Consider the following 17,869-nt stretch of genomic DNA (forward strand, 5'->3'; position numbering starts at 1 on the left):
CCCACACATTGCCTCTTAATTGAAAAAAATGCACCAAGGAAGAGGGCAGAGCGTCAAAAAAGAGACAATGTCCAGATCTGGGAAAACCTGGACATATGGTAACTTGAGGTTGTAATAGTACTTGTTCAGGTTCTGCAAATACAGGAGAATTGTGCATCCTGTATTAGCAACACTCATGAGAATTGCACTGAGCTGTACAGGATACATGCTTCTGCCAGAGCAATGTTGGAGACTAAAAAGTGGTGCACAGGACTGTGGGAATTATAAAAAATGGCATGAAAATTAGGGAGTGGAGAAAGTGGCATTGTTGGAAATTGACCTACAGCTCTTAGAAATCCCTTGGCAAATCACTTGTATATCACAAAGCACTGTGAAAACACACCACAAGGCATTGAACTGGACAGCAACATCGGGCACATCGACATACTTACCTGTGGTATATCATGTTTACACTGTTGCAATCACTCATGGTAAGTACACACAGGCCCATCACAAATACAACCAGGAGTCTGGTGGCACCTTAAAGAGAACCATCACAAGCACCCAAGTACACACACACCCAATCGATATACAGAAGTAGGCAGAGGTGAAAGTAAGCCGGTACAGTCCGTTACGGCATGCCGGCAAGAGCCAGTACACCGTGCCAGATCGCACCGGCTTCCATGGTGGGGATTTAAAGGGCTCTGGGCTCCCTACCGCAGCAGATAGCCCAGAACCCTTTGAATCCTGCCCGCGGCTCTGGCAGCCAGGCTGGGGCTGGGATTTAAAGGGCTCAGAGCTCCCGCGGCTGCGGGCAACCCAGAGCCCTATAAATCTCGCCTTGGCTCCAGTGGCCCAGCTGGGGCCGGATTTAAAGGGCTTGGGGCTCCCAGCAGCAGCAGGAGCTCCAGGCCCTTTAAATCCCAGCCCCAGCCTGGCAAGGCTTGGGGTTCCCCACAGCTGCAAGAGCTTTGGGCCCTTTAAATCCCACCCACAGCTCCAGCTGCCGAAGCTGCGGTGGGGATTTAAAGGACCCAAGCTCCGCAGCAGCCAGAGCCCCAGGCCCTTTAATTTGCCCTGAGCCCCAGGGGCTCCCCGCCACCTCTACAGCTGGAAGCCCCAGGGCCTCTAAATCAACCTAGGGCTCCCGGCCACAGTAGGGGCCCCACAGCCTTTAAATCTTGAGAGCCCCCGCCCTTTCCGCATGACGCCACGCCCCCTCAGGACTCCACAAGTCCTGTAAATTACTTTCACCCCTGGAAGTACGTGGCTGCACTTACCTAACTTTGGGTCCAGCAAACTTTGCAGTGTGCATGTGGCATGAAGAACACCAGAGACAGAACTTGGATGACTGCATCCCCATCCTACCCACAGATCAGCCTCTCTAAGTTTTCTAATTAAGCATTGTGCCCTATAATTTAAATAGAAAGAGTTAAACGAATCTCTTTTAGAACCTCCTTGTTTACGTGCATTCTCTCTCCACAGACAACGTGAGCGGTTGCTGCGCAATCCTAACTGACAAATATGGTGTGGAAGCAGTTCACTGCCGGCAGAAACAGCACGCGTCCTCCAGCCCAGCCCAGCCCAGCCCAGCGCCTCCTCCCCCTCAACTCCCGCCTCCCGCCCAGGTCACTGCTAACCTCAGCTCCCCTGCGCTCCGGGCCACGTGCGGCGCCAGTGAAGGCCGCTCAGGGAATGGGCGGCTCCCCCGGGGGCTTGTGCGGCCCCGCGGCCGGGGTGCAAACAGGCTCACTCACTAGGTCTGCGCAGGCAGGAGTGTGAGCATGTGCAGGAGCCAACAGGACTGAGTTGGGTTTCCTGTTGCCCCTGGGCTGGGGGGTGGACGAGCTGTGGCTGCTGCTCCGGGAAGTCAATAGGTGCAACGGCACACGCGGGATTGTGGGTCTGGGAGGGAGACATTAGTGCTTCTAGAAGGGAAAGGTGGGTCGGTCCCAGCAGGGAGGCGGCTCCGCTCGGCTCCAGGAGCATGGCAGGCTCTGGGCCCTTTGGTGCCGTGCTGGCCATGCTGGAAGGCTGCTATGCCGACGTGCTGGGGCTTGAACAGTTTGTGCAGAGGCTCCGGGAGGCGGCTGCCTGCGGGCCTGGCGAAGCTGAACTGCTGCAGCGCGGAGACTCCGAGCACTACCAGACGTTTGTGTCCCAGTGCGTGGTGTGCGTCCCACGGGGAGCCCGAGCCATCCCCCAGCCCCTCTCCTTCCAACAGGTACTTCCCGGGTCGGGGTTCGCCGGGCAGCGGGAGACTGGTGTGCCCCACTCTGTGGTGGGCGACTATAGCCTACAGCGCACGCCTCTTGCTGGAGCGAAATGAATGGTTCCTGACGTCTTGCCTTTTCCACTGAAAAACATAGGAATTAATCCGCCTTTGATCAGCGGAGGCTGTACTTCTGGGCTAGTCAGTTCTTTGGCTCCTTGTACTCTAGCAAGCACAGAGTAACCCCGCCTGGGAGGAAGAGCCTCTCTGCTTTCCTTGCCTGGCTTTACTTCTCTTCTCACTGGAACAGCGATTCTGAAATGCACAGCGTGGGAGTGATAGTGCTGCCTGGGCGGCAGTCAGCATGGCGCTGGGCATTTCTGGGGACATTGCATTGCGAGAATCTGTAAACGTTTTGCACCCAATTAATGGTTGCTGCAAATACTGATTTCTGTTTCTCCTTCCAGCCCCAGATCGCTCAGCTGCCCCCACAAAAGGGGGTGGGGGATCATAGAGCTTTTTGTTGTTTTTCTGTGGTCTTTAATTGGCTTGTGGATCTGCTGTGGTCCCTGCTCGTTGCCCTCCACATTTAATGGTGCTGCTCCTGTTTCCTCCTCTGTTCTTCTTTTCTTCTCTACTCTTGGCTTATGTGTGAGTTAGATCATGCAATTTTTCTTTTAGACAACAGCCACTCAGATGATTACGTTTATTCTTAGAGCTAGGCAGGGCCAGCTCTAGCTATTTCGCCGCCCCAAGCACAGTGGCACGCCGCGGGGGGCGCTTTGCCGCTCGCCGGTCCCGCGGCTTCGGTGGACCTCCCGCAGGCGTGCCTGCGGATGCTGCACCGGAGCCATGGGACCAGCGGACCCTCCGCAGGCACGCCTGCGGGAGCTCCACCGGAGCCGCCTGCCGCCCTCCCGGCAACCGGCAGAGCGCCCCCCGCGGCATGCGCTGTGGCCTGGAGCTAGGTAATCTCTGTGACCTGGGGGCCGAGGCTGTCCCTTAGAGTCTCCTGTCACAGAACCTGCAGTAGGATAGTTTTTCCTGTTTCCTTGATGGTGATGGATGAGAGCATGTTTCCTGGTCCCTAGGCTGCTCTAGATCAGAGTCAAATCAGGGTTAAATACAAGATTACATACCTAAGGTTCCTTGCCTTTGTATTTTCCTTGTACACTAACATTTAAAAATTAAAAACAGTGGTTTGTGTAATCAGAGCTGAATAATATTTTCACATTTTAGGAAAATATAAAGGGAAACAATTGTTCTATTATGTAAACAACAAAATATTTTTTCCCTCTTGTAGAAGAATAACACTGAATTTCTCTCACAAAGCTACTGTATAAAATTATTGAAATGGGACTCCAGCTATAAGCTTATTGACCAATTTGTAAAACCATGAGCTGATCTTTTATTATCGTTAATTTTACAGTAGCACTTGAAGGCCCCAACCAAGACTGAGACCCTGCTGTGTTAAGTGCTGTGCAGACAAGCAGTAAGAGACAGTCTCTGGAATTTACAATCTAAATAGGATAGATAGTGAGTGGGAGGAGAGATAATTTTGCCAATTTTACATAAGGGGACCTGAGAGGTTATTGACTTGCCTGAATTCAGAGTTGTAGCTTTCAATATGTCAAAGCCTGGAGTAGGAGTTTTCAAATGTAACATAATGTGGCATAATCCTTAATCTTGTTTTTAAAAGTCTTAATCTAGAACCGGAGTGTGGGGCTTTGCATGCTCTTGCACACACCTTTTAATAAAAAGGTGTATCTGTTTTTTATAAGGGGGTCTAACGTAAAATTAACTCTTTTTTTCTCTCTCTCTTCAGTTATCTAGTGAGAGTGAAGTAGTCATAAGAGTCATTCAAAGACTTTGTGAAAAAAAGAAGAAGAATGTCCTTGCATTTGGGTACACGTTATTGGATGAAAATAGTTCCTATTCACAGGTTATGTCTTCTTCAAATATATGCAGCTATCTACCTAATACTGCAACAGAAACTCTTCGGATGAGTGTCCTATGGGAAACGTTATTGAGCAGGATAGGAGATGATGTTATGATGTATTTATTGGAACACTGTGCTGTCTTTATGCTAGTGCCACCTAGTTGCTCTTATCAAATATGTGGGCAGCCTGTATATGAGCTTGCTTCAAGTAATGCAGAACCTTCCGCAGTGTTTGTTAAACAGAGGTATTCAAAAAGTAGACATAATATTTTGTTTGACTACATGCAAAAAAAATTTCAGTTATCAAAGACAAACAGGTGGAAATGGAAACCAAGATCAGAAATTAATATCTTGAACACTAAAAGTCAAAGGAATAATAGAACACAAGGCTCTGTGCCTGATAATGAGCATTCTGCCACAGCTAAGGGAGCTGCTGGGCAAAATTCTAAAACAAACAAACAAGTCAGAATGGCCACTGGACACCTGGAAAATCGCAGAGGACCTAACCTATATCCAGTTGCTACAGCCACACCTTCGAAAAGGAAGCTTGATAGGGATCAATTTGAAGCTACAGCTAAAAGGATGAAGATAAACCTAAAGGAAGAAGAGGATGCTTGGAACGTTGGTTCTAATGTAGATAAAAATAACTTCACTCTGGACATCATTTATGATACACAGTCTTTTTCATGTGTTGAATCATTTTCTGTAAATAACTTTATTAAAATAAAATCCATTTCTCAAGAAAATGAGGGTAGAGCAGAGACTCCTGATGCACCTTCTTTAGTGCAGGAAGTTCAAGATAGTAAGGGAAAGTCTGTGACAGATGATGAGAATTCTTTAAGGCTGCATGTTCAGTATAATAAACTTTATAAATCTAGCACTGAGACTAAAACAAATTCCAGCAGAGAGGGAGTTGAGCTAGATATATGTAAATTTCAGGTTGGTTCTGTACAAATGAAAAAAGCAGAAGATACATTTTTAAAATACAGAGGGCTTAAGTGCCCCCCAACTAATATATCTAAGAAGCTATCAAATAAAATCTCACGTTCCAGAGTGTACATTGGGAGGAAAAGTCTCTTATATTCTTCCAGGAGCTTCCGAGAATGTTTTCCTAAATCATTTTTATTGAATCGCTTAAAGGGCTGCCAGGCAGGGGGACAACGGCTTGTAGAAATGATATTCTTAAACAGCAAAATATTGGTGCAAAAATGCAGTGAAAACACTCCAAGTTACAACTGGAGAAAGAAGAGATTGCCCAAACGCTACTGGCAGATGAGAGATGTATTTCAAAAATTGTTAAAGAATCATGCAAAGTGTCCCTATTTAGTACTTTTAAAAAAGAATTGTCCGGTCTGGATTTCTGAGACAAATTCAAGCAAAACTGACACAATGTGTCAGTCAGTTTCATGTGATGGAGTACAGATTGATAGGGAAGCAGAAGGTCAACTTGGGAAAGAGCCTGCTATATGTTTGACTAGCAGTGGCAGAGAAGGTGGTTACACTGCTGTTCCAAATCGTTCGTGTTCACTTTCAAAAAGAACTTCAATTGATTTAAGTATCTTAAGCAGCCCTAAGAAATTTGTGTTGGGGCGAACAGAAAATGAAAGACAAAATGCTAAAGACTTCTGTGATCCTGGCTTGAAGGAGCTTCTCAGACAGCACAGCAGCCACTGGCAGGTGTATGTTTTCGTGCGGGAATGTTTAGACCTGGTGGTACCAGCAGAACTGTGGGGTTCTAGCCATAACAAATGCCGTTTTTTAAAAAATGTGAAAACATTCATCTCCTTGGGAAAATTTGCCAGGTTTTCTTTGCAGGAATTGATGTGGAAGATGAGAGTGAATGACTGTACGTGGCTTCGTGTGATCAAAGGTACTAATTGTAATATTAAAATAAGGCACTATACAGTGGAGGCAGCTGACCAATGTTCAGATTTAACCCAAGTGAGGGCTTGAACTGAATGTTCAGTGTTAAAAGGCTAGTGTGGTTGCTTATTATTAGGGCTCCCTGTCTGTCACGGAAAGTCACAGAATCTGTGACTTCCGCAACCTCTGTGACTTCTGTAGAGGCCAGTGTGGCTGACCCCAGGACTGCCCAAGCAGCTGGCTCTGGGGCCAGCTGCTTAGGTGGCCCCCAGGAGAGCCACACCAACCACTGCTCCGGCAGCCCCCAGCAGCGGTCCCGAAGCAGCCGCAGTCTGCTGGCCCTGGGCTGCGGTCCTTGGGCTGGTGGCCAGCCGGAGCAGCTGTGGTCTGCTGGCCCCAGGCATGCCCCCTCCCCCCCAGCAGCGGCCCCCAACCCTTCTCCAGCAAAACACCACCTCCTCCTTTCCCTACCCCACCCCAATTTAATCATAGGTATATTTAGTCTATGTTATGGATAGGTCACGGGCTGTGAATTTTTGTTTATTGCCTGTGACGTGTCCATGACTTTTACCAAAAATACCTGCGACTAAAAATTATACCAACTGGCTCCAGAGAGTGCTTTCTGTAGCTAATAGCTAGACAGGTTCCTTTACAACTCCCTATTTCTATGTGCTTGAAACTTTCACTATTTAAACTCATATTTTCCATGTCTCTCTGCCTGAAGGTGGTTTCTTAAGTTTCTTCACTGTGTTTTAATATATTAGATCTGAAATAATGCTTATTGGATGGCGTGACTCTCGCAGTGAATACTTGGTTCAGTTTTGGACACTTTAAATCAAAATATGTAGAAGGTGTCCAGAGAGGGGGGGAAAAAAAATCACTGTTTAGTTTAGAGAGGGGACGTGATAGAGTTATAGAAAATAACATATGATATAGAGACAGCCAGCTGGGAATGCTTACTCATGAATTATGAGAGGACATACCTTTTAGCTTAATTGGAACAAATTTAAAACTGGCAAAAGAAAATGCCCTTCTACAAAATGCAGAGTTAAACTGGAATTTGCTGGCAAAAGATATAAATGACTCCCAAGAGTTCAGCAGGACTTTTAAAAAGTATTGAGCTTATTGATACTGGGACTATCAAAAAAACTTCAGAGAGAGACCCTTATCCTGCAGGATATAAGTCTTATACTAAGCTGTTCTGGGGGTGAGCATTGGTTTGGGGGAAACTTCCTTTGTGGGATGGATGCTGTTCCGGGACTGTTTTTTTGTCCCTTTCTCTGAAGCATCAGGTACTAGCCAATATTAGAGAGAGGATATCAAACTAGATAGTCCAGTCTTGTATGGCAGCACGCAATTTAGAAACATATACTCTTCTACCCCAATATAACGTGACCCGATATAACACAGATTCGGATGTAACATGGTAAAGCAGTGCTCAGGGCAGGGGAGGGGGAGGCTGCGCGCTCCAGCGGATCAAAGCAAGTTCAGTATAACACGGTTTCACCTATAATGCAGTAAGTTTTTTTTGGCTCTCGAGGTCAGCGTTATATTGGGATAGAGATGTATATGTGACCCAAACTGACACAGGCCTCTCTTGCTGCCAGTTCGTGCCTTTTTCAGGACAGATACCTAACAAATGACTGAACTTTTAAATTTTAAAGATGGTATATGGGTCCTTGTTAAGGATCACCCTCCTGTTAAGTCTGGGGAGAAATGGTTTGCTCTAAAATTTATTATGAACTGAAAAATCACTTAATATGTCTACACTATGGGGCAACGCTGGCATAGACTTCTTAGTATAGACATTGCCCAATTAGGAACTAAAGGCTAATATTATTAAGTATAGGAAATTCCTTTTCCTTTCCTTTTCATTTAAGAAAGGAAATTTAAATGGAAGACCTGTGTTATCTCCACTCTGAAGTTTACATGTTCGAGAAAGGAAATGAGAAAGTTAAGGGTCCTACAGAAATGTTAATGAAGTCCCAATACACATCATGGATATACTGTAAAATTGAAATAGTAAAATTATTAGAGAGGAGTGCTAGTTCCTTCAAAGGTTAGAGCTCCAGCTACCCATCTGTTGTAAGATTGACTTTTTTTTTCCTCACCCTCTCTACTCCTCTAAATACCCCCAAACTAATTTTTTGTTTGAAATTTCATAGAATCTCATTCATGGACATATTTTGTTAGGTTTAGTGAAAATCAAGAAGGCAGTCTTACAGATATGAAATGAAACTAGTCCATTGCTGTTTCAACACTTAATATTTTTTGACATTCATTATCTAACAAATGCATGTTTTAAAAAAAAAACAACAACCTTGAACTTCATTTATATGATAGATTAAGACAGGAAAAACAGAAAAATCAGTCTTCTTCTCGCCTATCTATCTGATTAAGCACCTTCATAACTTTGAGTGTATTGAAGTTAATGGGTATTTTGAGCATTGAAGTTAATGAGATTACGTACTTGTTCAAAATTATTCATGTGCTTATGTATTTTCCTGAATCAGGCCTTATGTCTCACATTACTGTAGTACAAGATCTTAAAGAAACTATTCATTTCCATGTGAATGCAGAAGTACTAATGGGACTGATGTGTTTAATTGATGCACATTTATTTAAAATTTCACATTATAAATGCAGTATTATCAACCCCAAGCATTCAAAAATCAAGAGTCAGGCTACACAAAAATCACAATATTGAATTAAAAATTACAAGAATTAAAAAAAATAGACTGGGTTTTTCTTATTTGCCTTCTGATTTCTGTGGTTTTAGGGTGCACTTGAATGCAGTTAAGTATCTTATATCATGTGACAAACATATCAGAAGCTTTTTGTGTTGAATAATTTAAGGCTTCAGAAATTATACTAGGTAAAGTGAGACATTAATAAAAGACTTTGAGGTATCTGTAATTCTCATACCTAGCTTTGGACCAAATTCTACTCCTTGCATGCAGAGGGGATCTTCTACACATGGGTCTGTATTAGGGGAATGGGTTGGCATTCACCAGAGCAACATGGTCCTCACTGCAACACAAAGGTGGGTGCTTTGTGAATGCTGGGACCTATGCAAAAGGCAGTCAAACAGGGCAGTGAGTGAAGGTGCCCCAATTCTGTTATGTTACTATGGATCCCGCTGCTATAGGTATCATTCCTCTTTAAGGAGAAGAGCCTCTGGGGCAGTCACTAGGTCTGGGAGTTGTCATAAGTTGGAAGCCACTGGAGACTGGGAGCTGGCATAGGACTATCTGCTGATCACTCCAGGATCTGTGTGATTCCCTAGGATTCCACAGTCTGTTCTGTGTGCAGGCAATGGCATGGTCCAGCGATTAGGGTACTAGCTTATGAGACCGGAGTTCAAGTCCCTGTTCTGCCACAGATTTCCTGTGTGACTTTGAGCAAATTACTTAGTTTTTCTGTGTCTCTGTTCCCCATCTGGAAAATGAGGATAATAGCACTTTCCCTCCCTCACAGGTGAGAGTTAATGTATTAAAGATTAAAAGTGCATCCACACAGCATGCTTCTTTCAGCAGCATATAATGTACATGTGTAAACCCCTAGCATGGCTATAAATAGCAGTGTAGACTGTGAGGCACAGCTTAGGTGAGTAAACAGATGCTTGAGGACTATGTGTATGTACTCAACTATATACCCCATGTGGCTCTCTACTTGCCCAAGTCATGCCTCCCTGTCTATGCCTCTGTTTTTAGCAGCAGTGTCCTCCTGCCTCCTGCTGGAGCCTTTCACGCTGCAGCGTGAAGTGGTAGTCATGTTCTTTTCACATATGTACAGTAAATGCTGCTGCCAGTGGTATATAATGTAGATGTAGCCTGAGATTTCAGCCCCTTTAACACCCCATACTATGGAAGAACCTAAGGGGGATGGGGTTGGGCCTTTTGACATTATGATTATAGAAAATTTAATCAGTTCTTTGTAGGATCTATTGGTTATTCTTAGGTCACGTGGTATTTCTTGTCAATTATAATTCAATATTAAAAGCCAAGTAGCTTTATCTATTTGTCATCAGGTATGAAATGAGAAGAAAAAACCTCCAACTATAAAGCTTATTTTCAGTCCCTTTCAACTTGGTGAAAACCAAAGTTTTTGATACTTGTCATGCTGCATCCAACCATAAGACAAGTATTTTGGTTAGTAATTCTGGTTGCATCAGAAAATGCATTTCCAAAATGTCTGGATACAAATTTTTAGTGTCCCAAATTGTTAAATTTCAGCTAATCTTTTTGACTCACTGTATTTCAGAGAATATGCTCCCTAGAAACTCCAGTAGGAGTTGGTTTTTGGCCCTGATCCAGCAAAACTCTTAAGTGTATGCTTAACATTTAAGCATGCTTTGCAGTTTGATGGATCAGAACCTTTTTTTCTCCATGAGTAGCAGCATCTTTTTTCCTGTCCTCCATCCCTTCTCTAAAGACTGATTCCATAATGGTGAGAGATTTACATCTGTTGTCCCATATGTAGAAAATGAACTATCTGTTACAAAGATAACTTCCAAATGCGTTACTTTCATATGTATATTTTATTGCCTGGATGCTAGAACTTCTTTTTCAGAGTTTTTGAAATGTTTAATGTGTTTTTTTGGTGATGTTACCTGACATCCATTGAAACGCACTTTATTTTATTTATTTAAATTATGGCAGATTTCCACCAAGATTGAGGCCCTTTTGTGCGCTAGGTGCTGTATAGAGTCCCTGCCCTAAAGACCTTTCAGGCAAGATATTTAAAGGGTTGAGGACAAGTAAATACTTGTATCCCCATTTTACAGATTAGGTAAATGAGTTTCAACTGTAACTCTCTTATGAAATGTCTTGTTTGGAAATATGTATAACAGGAATCAAAATCACCACCCATGTGAGATATGGCTGAGTTAACATTTCTATAGGAATCTTATCCTTTTCACTTCTTGACTTATTTTAGTTGTCCTGTGAGCATGTTGTATTAGTTGATTTTGCATTTAATTTGAAAATATTTCTGGCAGAACACCATAAATCCTGCATTGTAGGGCAATATTTTTATTCCTTCCATTGCATGACTACCAAAAAAGATACCATCCAGTTTGAATATGACAGTGATCTGAGATGATCTCACTTTATTGGGCCATCAGAATATTTTTAGTACAATGTTTGACAAAACAAAAAGATAACTGCAACTGAAATCCCGACTGCAGCCATTACTTTTTTTTTATTTTTATTATTTATGATGTCCATCTTGAACAAAATTCACTCTGTATTCAATCTATGTAGAAGTTTATTAGGAAGCGCAAGTATTGCGCTTTTCCTCAGTTAGCTCCACTGGCCCCCCCATTAATTTCAGAATCTGGTTCAAAATTTTCATCATTTGCTTATAAAACAGTCCATGAACTAATAAAACTTGCATCTATCTTCTTTGTAATAATTTAGGGCCAGTTTCATCTTTTCCCTCACAATATCTTGCCACTGTGCAGGCAAGAGTATTCTCTGCATGCCGAGGGGTAGAGAGTGGGGAAAGTTAGTTAGATATAATTATTTCTCCTGTGGGCCACTAAATTTATCGCTGATCTGAATGGTTCATTTCAACATTTAATATTGGTTTCCCATGTAGCATTTTGCATCTACAAACTGTTCTTTTTATCTTTATACTTAACATGTGTCATGCTTAAAGTCTGCCTAATAAAAAAAAAATGGGAGTTTAGGTTACTTGGGGGACCAGTTACTATAAAATTGTTTGACAGTTGCTCTATCTCCCTTTTCTAACCTCAGTCTAAAAAATAGCGCGTGTGTGTTGGCTTTTAGAAATGCGAATGACAGATTCTGAATATAATTGAATTTTGCTTATTGTAGGTGATCATTTTGTTCCTGCTTTGGAACACCATTACCGTGAAGAAATTTTGGCCAAGTTCCTATACTGGCTGATGAATACCTATATTGTACAGCTGCTCAGATCATTTTTCTACATCACCGAGACCATGTTTCAGAAGAACATGCTTTTCTTCTACCGAAAACTAATTTGGAGCAAGCTACAGAACATTGGAATGAGGTATTTCTAATAAAAGTCTGCCATTTACGAAATATGGAAACCTTACATTTTGCAGTAGTTAAGATTAAAACTTTGCCCCTCAATCCCATTTTCATTCACTCAATTTCTTAAAACTCATTTTGAGATTAAAATGTTCATGCTTTGTCAGCTCAAAAGTGACTGTTGCGTGGGGAAACTGATTAAAATCCCTTCAACCATTTTTGAGTTCTCTAAGTGGGGTGTGGGGATGAGAGAAGTATTTAATCTGTTTATATTAAAACAAATGTCTCTTTCTCATGGGTAATTCAAACAAATGAACTTCAGAACTAAAAAATAGAAAGTTACACATGGGTAGTGGCAAAGTCCCATAGTAAGATTGGGAAGACAAAGTTAAAAGCTACTAAATTCACTTTAATGAATGTTCAGTTTAAAAAAATAATAATTCTATAGTACTGGATTGTGGCACTACATAGTATCACAGCTAGGTTTTTCACCTTTAATAATGTCATGTAATAGGAAATGCTATAGCAGGGGTAGGCAACCTATGGCACGGGTGCTGAAGGCGTCACACGAGCTGACTTTCAGTGGTACTCACACTGCCCAGGTCCTGGCCACTGGTCCGGGGTGCTCTGCATTTTAATTTAATTTTAAATGAAGCTTCTTAAACATTTTAAAAGCCTTATTTACTTTATATACAACAATAGTTTAGTTATATATTATAGACTTATAGAAAGACCTTTTAAAAATGTTAAAATGTATTACTGGCACTCAAAACCTTAAATTAGAGTGACTAAATGAAGATTCGGCAAACCACTTCTGAAAGGTTGCAGATCCCTGTGCTATAGCTTTGGCTTTTAAACAATGTAATTCTAGAACTCAATATTGTTTTTATCTTTTAAAAAGTAGTTTCACACATTCAAGTTCTTTGATAATGCAATATTTAAATTTGCAATTTTGAACCCTATGGTGAGGAAGTGCAAAAGTTTAAGATCTAATGAGTGTTCATTCAAATACATTGTATACATATGGTAACTTCAGTTTAGTTCTTATAGACTACTAACTAAATAGATTAGTGTACTGCATGTACAATTTGGCCAAGTTAACACTGATAAGGTCTTTGTGGCAACTACTGTATCTTCATATGTGTTGGTGCAATACCTGATCCAATGATTATATGGAGTATATGTTAACATAATCCAGTCACTGTCCATCATTAAACAGTTTTAAACAAAGTTTGGGGTTTGGTATACAGAGAGCTCAGTCTGCTTAATACCATGGCAAACACACACCTTTTATTAAAGATACAAAAATGAAAAAACAATGTAGTATCTGAAATACAAAACATTAAGGATTTCATTTTAACAATATCCCTTGTTCCCATTCTCTTTCCCTTTAGCTGAAGAGAGTTTTTAGAAGGAAACCCCCTTGTCTGATGGCCTATCCAGAGGTTGTAACTCTTTTCTGGGGAAAAAAGAAGTTAGTTCAGATAGGCTGGAGCTGTCACTGTTGCTGTTGTTGTTAAAGTCTGATCCCGTTTCCTAAGAAGACAAAACAAGACAAACACACGCACAAGGGAGACAAAAGAACAGCAAAGATAGAAAATGCAGTGTTTGTCTCTGATGTTGACTTTTACTTGCAGCCTTACTGTTAGAAAAACACAGGCAAAGCACATGGTCTTATCAGCTTCCTTAAGACCTGTCAAACTTGTACCAGCATTGCTGTTTAGGACATTGTTTTAGTTCTATTTCTAGTCACAGGCTTATTGCAGGGTTGCAAAATATGCAGTCTTGGCTGGCTAAGCCAGATTCTTATTAAAAAGAAGAAGAAAAAAAGGGGAATAGGAAAGTGGTTAAATAAGATAGGGAAGGAAAAGGACATAGGGGCGGCGGGATGTTGGAAGGAAAAGGCGAGAGTCTCTCGTGGTGCAGGTGGTGGTTGGGCTTCAGTCAGAGAAGTTAAAGGTGGTGATGCTGGATCCCTCTCTCTGGCTTAGTCTAATAGAATATCTCTCAGGATAATGAGGCCCAGGTTCCCAAGAGATGAGGTGGCAACCGTAATGGTGAAGTTCTCTCCTTCCCCGCCAGCATTGCCAGTAGCCTCTGTCCATTCATCTGTATTTTCCTCCCAAAGTCTTTTTTCTTGTTTTTTAAACAGCCCGAAAAGGAAGTGATGGGCATAATAGTCCATCTGCTTATTATTTTCATAGAATCGTAGAAGGGACCTCAGGAGGTCATCTAGTCCAACCCCCTGCTCAAAGCAGGACCAATCCCCAACTAAATATTAATTTTGTCCACCAGTTAGGCTTAGTTTTTGACACACCAATTTGGGTCCAGTTTCACACCTTTCTTGTTGACCAGGCATGATTGTAAGAGCCCTTGAGATATATCAGTAATTCAGTCTTTCTTTTTTACACCTTTTCCTATCAACACTTGTTATAGATTATTGCAACATTCCATTAACTTTCACTTCTCATAACTTGAGTTCACAGTTAGGCCAAATTTATAGGCCCAATTATTACAATAGGTCCACAGCTGTTGCATCTTCTGGGCAAAACACATTATAAATATTATATAATAATAATGACCATTGTTTGGCATATCATATCTTGGGTTCAAACTAGCAACCTTAATGTGCACAAACACATAGGCTTTTACACTTAATACATTACAAAAGATTAATGTATTTTACATTTAATTAATAGCATCTAAGGTAACTAAATAACATGAAATATCGAACTTAATAAATACTAACAGTGTTTTCAACTTTGTGTTTAAAAAAGAAAATTTGTACAGAAAGTTGTTAAGACCAGGAAGTTTTATTTACGAAAAAATAAAAAATAAAATAAAACGCACACTAGCAACACTGCAGTGTGATCCATGGAATTGGACCCCTGCATACAGACCCATTTACTTGAATGGGACTCTGCACCTTGTGGCCCCATCCTAAAATCTGATCCATTTTATGGATGGGTCCTTATGCCTGTGTGTGACATTACCCAATCTGGACTCATGGACAACTTTCCCCCCTCAATTCTCCAAGCTGGAGTGCCTTTTATAGTGCTTCGCTGTGAGAACAACCACTCCTGGTCTGATTACACACAATCTCCAGCATGTAAATCACTCCCAGCTATATTGTAAGAGTGCTATAACCAGCCAACATGAGCAAACTCCCATTCCCAGACTTCCCTCCAGAAATGTGCATCTTGTACTGCCCAGCACCCTCCTGGACAATATAAGCTCATATAAAGTCAGTCATTTTATTAATAGAAAATGATGTGCACAAATCCTGTTATTCCAAATGAAGTTTCCCAAACACTTCAATCCAAACATACTGTTTTAGATAAAAAAATTAAAACAAATCTGTTAACTACAGAAGGAGAGATTTCAAGTGATTACAAGTCATGAGGCATAAAGGTCAGAACTGGTTACCAAGAACTAAAAGATAAAACGCAACTAACACCTAAGGGTATGTCTATACTACCCGCTGGATCGGCAGGTAGTAATCAATCTATCGGGGATCGATTTATCGTGTCTCGTCTAGACACGATAAATCGAGCCGCATATCAACGCCCGGAGGAGTAAGCAGCATCGATGGGAGAGCCACAGCAGTCGACTTGCCGCTGTGAGGACGGCCAGGTAAGTCGAACTAAGATACTTTGAAGCTGCGTATCTTAGATCGATTTCTTCTCCCCCTCAGTGTAGACCAGCCCTGACTTAACAAGCTGAGTGAATTCAAAGCAAAGGTCTCTGTCACCACAAGTTCCAACAGCCTTACTGGTTGAATCCTTCAGTCAGGATCCCCCCCGCTCTCCCCCTCCCCAGTCCAATGCTATTTCCTTTCTTCAAGTGTTGTTGATGCTGTTGGTTGAGAGCAAGGGAGAGATGATTTTGGGCATCAGCCCACTCTGCTTATAACTGTTTCTCTTGCACAAGAATCATCTCCAGCTGATGTTCAGGAGACAAAGTCTGTGTGGACAGGAACCTTAATTCTATTCTGAATAATGCTTTTAGCATAATCTGTTTTCTTGGATTATCCTTTGGTAAGATAGTTTCCACACAGATAACTGAATATATGTGATTATTTCCTGAAACTGAATACTTCACTCAGAAGATAAAATATATGCAATTTATTGCATTTAAGTCCCTTTAAACTTAATGTCAATTTTTATTTTAGAAACCATTTTGCCAAAGTGCATCTTCGTGCGTTATCTGCAGAGGAAATTGAAAAAGTACAGCAGAAGAAATGTGTTCCTATGGCATCAAAACTTCGGTTCATCCCTAAACCAAACGGGTTACGACCTATAGTAAAAGTGAACACTGTTTTTGGAGCAAAAACACTGAACAGGAAAAGCAGAGACAATAAGGTCACTGTATTCTGAATTTGCCTATGTTCTTTTTGGTCACGTAACTGATATTCAAGGGGGTTGTGGATAGTTATTTATATTATTATGTATAAATAAAATAAATTTTAAAATGTGATTGCAAACTCAAGCACTCAAAAGTCAGGAAATGCCAAAACTAAGGTTGGCCATGCAACTATGTTTTGGGCCCCTCATGCATATGCATTATGACCATCTTTTTAATTATAAGATCACGTACAAATCCCCCCATGCACCCTCCCCTTTCCCTCACCCTGGATTCATTCAGTGTGTAGTTTTACTAGTGTTAACTGAATGAACAGTTATTCAACATTTATTTTAATATTCATTGCAGTAAATAGAGGATGGGACCATATACTGGACAAACAGTCCAAGCCCTGCAGTGAGAAACTCTGAATTAATAATTTCCTTACGGGTTTTTCTGTGATGCTCTCACCATAGAATCAGAGTGTGTCACAAATATTCACAGTACCTGGCTAAAATGAGAGGGTACTACTCCCAGTTTACAGATGGGGGAACTAAGGCACAGAAGAATATCAAGACCAAAATTGTTGAAGTAATTTGAGATTCCCAAATTGATGTGCCTAGGGCCTACTCTTCAGAATATTTAACATTTTTATCATACTTTATATGTTCCAAATACAGCTCCAGTTGACTTCAGTTGCTGTTGTGAATACTCAGCATTTCTGCAAATCTGGCATTTTGTATCTGATTGGGCATCCATGAAATGAGGGATACAATTAATGGCCATTTATGAAAAATTTGATTTAAGTGACTTGCCCAGCAGCGTACAAGAATTCTTTGGGCAGAAGCAGGGTTAGAATTAGTTTCCCCAGAATGTCATTTAACTTCCTATACCACAAGACCATCATTTCTTTTCCTGCAAATCTCCTGTCTTATTTACTGCATACTTTCCAACTTCAGAAACAAATGGGGCCAGAGCCCTACAGATACCAGCCACATTCACTACACAGCCCTGATTCATCCCCCCAGCAGGTTCATCCTATACAGTGAAAGAGTCAGGGGGCCTGTGAAAAAAATAGTGTGTGATCATGTAATTAAATACTCATTACATATGTTCAAGCAGGTTGCATTAACATTGGCCAGGCAGTTCCTAGCTCTTGAGTGCTCAACTTTGCAACCTTAGCTTTCTTTTGACGTAGCTTTTTATGCTACATTTTCCCTAATTTCTTTTTAAAAAGGCTCAAATGAAATAGGAATTTTATCATGTGGAACTATACTAACTCCTTTTGAAAGGTCAAGGTGATCTTTTCATTTGAATCAGGACATTTTCCCCCTAATTGCATACTCTAATTGCAATGTCAGAAAAGAAACAGATTTTTAAAGTTCTGTGAAGGTCTCTCAATAGATCTGAGTCCTTTGGGAAAGTTTCAGAGGGATAGCTGTGTTAGTCTGGATCTGTAAAAGCAGCAAAGAGTCCTGTGGCACCTTATAGACTAACAGACGTTTTGGAGCATGAGCT

The 17,869-nt window shown here is 41.5% G+C and overlaps 1 protein-coding gene across 1 annotated transcript in view; it reads left to right on the forward strand.

Moving 5' to 3' along the window:
- Nucleotides 1–1,739: 1,739 nt before the first annotated feature.
- The window catches only part of TERT (telomerase reverse transcriptase), a 122,119-nt gene continuing 105,989 nt past the window's right edge, over nt 1,740–17,869 (forward strand). The window contains exons 1-4 of the mRNA XM_030551650.1: nt 1,740–2,203; nt 4,017–6,000; nt 11,834–12,029; nt 16,182–16,371. Coding sequence (XP_030407510.1) covers nt 1,967–2,203; nt 4,017–6,000; nt 11,834–12,029; nt 16,182–16,371 — 2,607 coding nt within the window. The 5' untranslated portion in view covers nt 1,740–1,966. The remainder of the gene's footprint in view (nt 2,204–4,016; nt 6,001–11,833; nt 12,030–16,181; nt 16,372–17,869) is intronic.

The sequence above is a fragment of the Gopherus evgoodei genome, chromosome 2 (genome assembly GCF_007399415.2).
Source record: "Gopherus evgoodei ecotype Sinaloan lineage chromosome 2, rGopEvg1_v1.p, whole genome shotgun sequence".
In the NCBI taxonomy this organism is placed as follows: domain Eukaryota; kingdom Metazoa; phylum Chordata; order Testudines; family Testudinidae; genus Gopherus; species Gopherus evgoodei.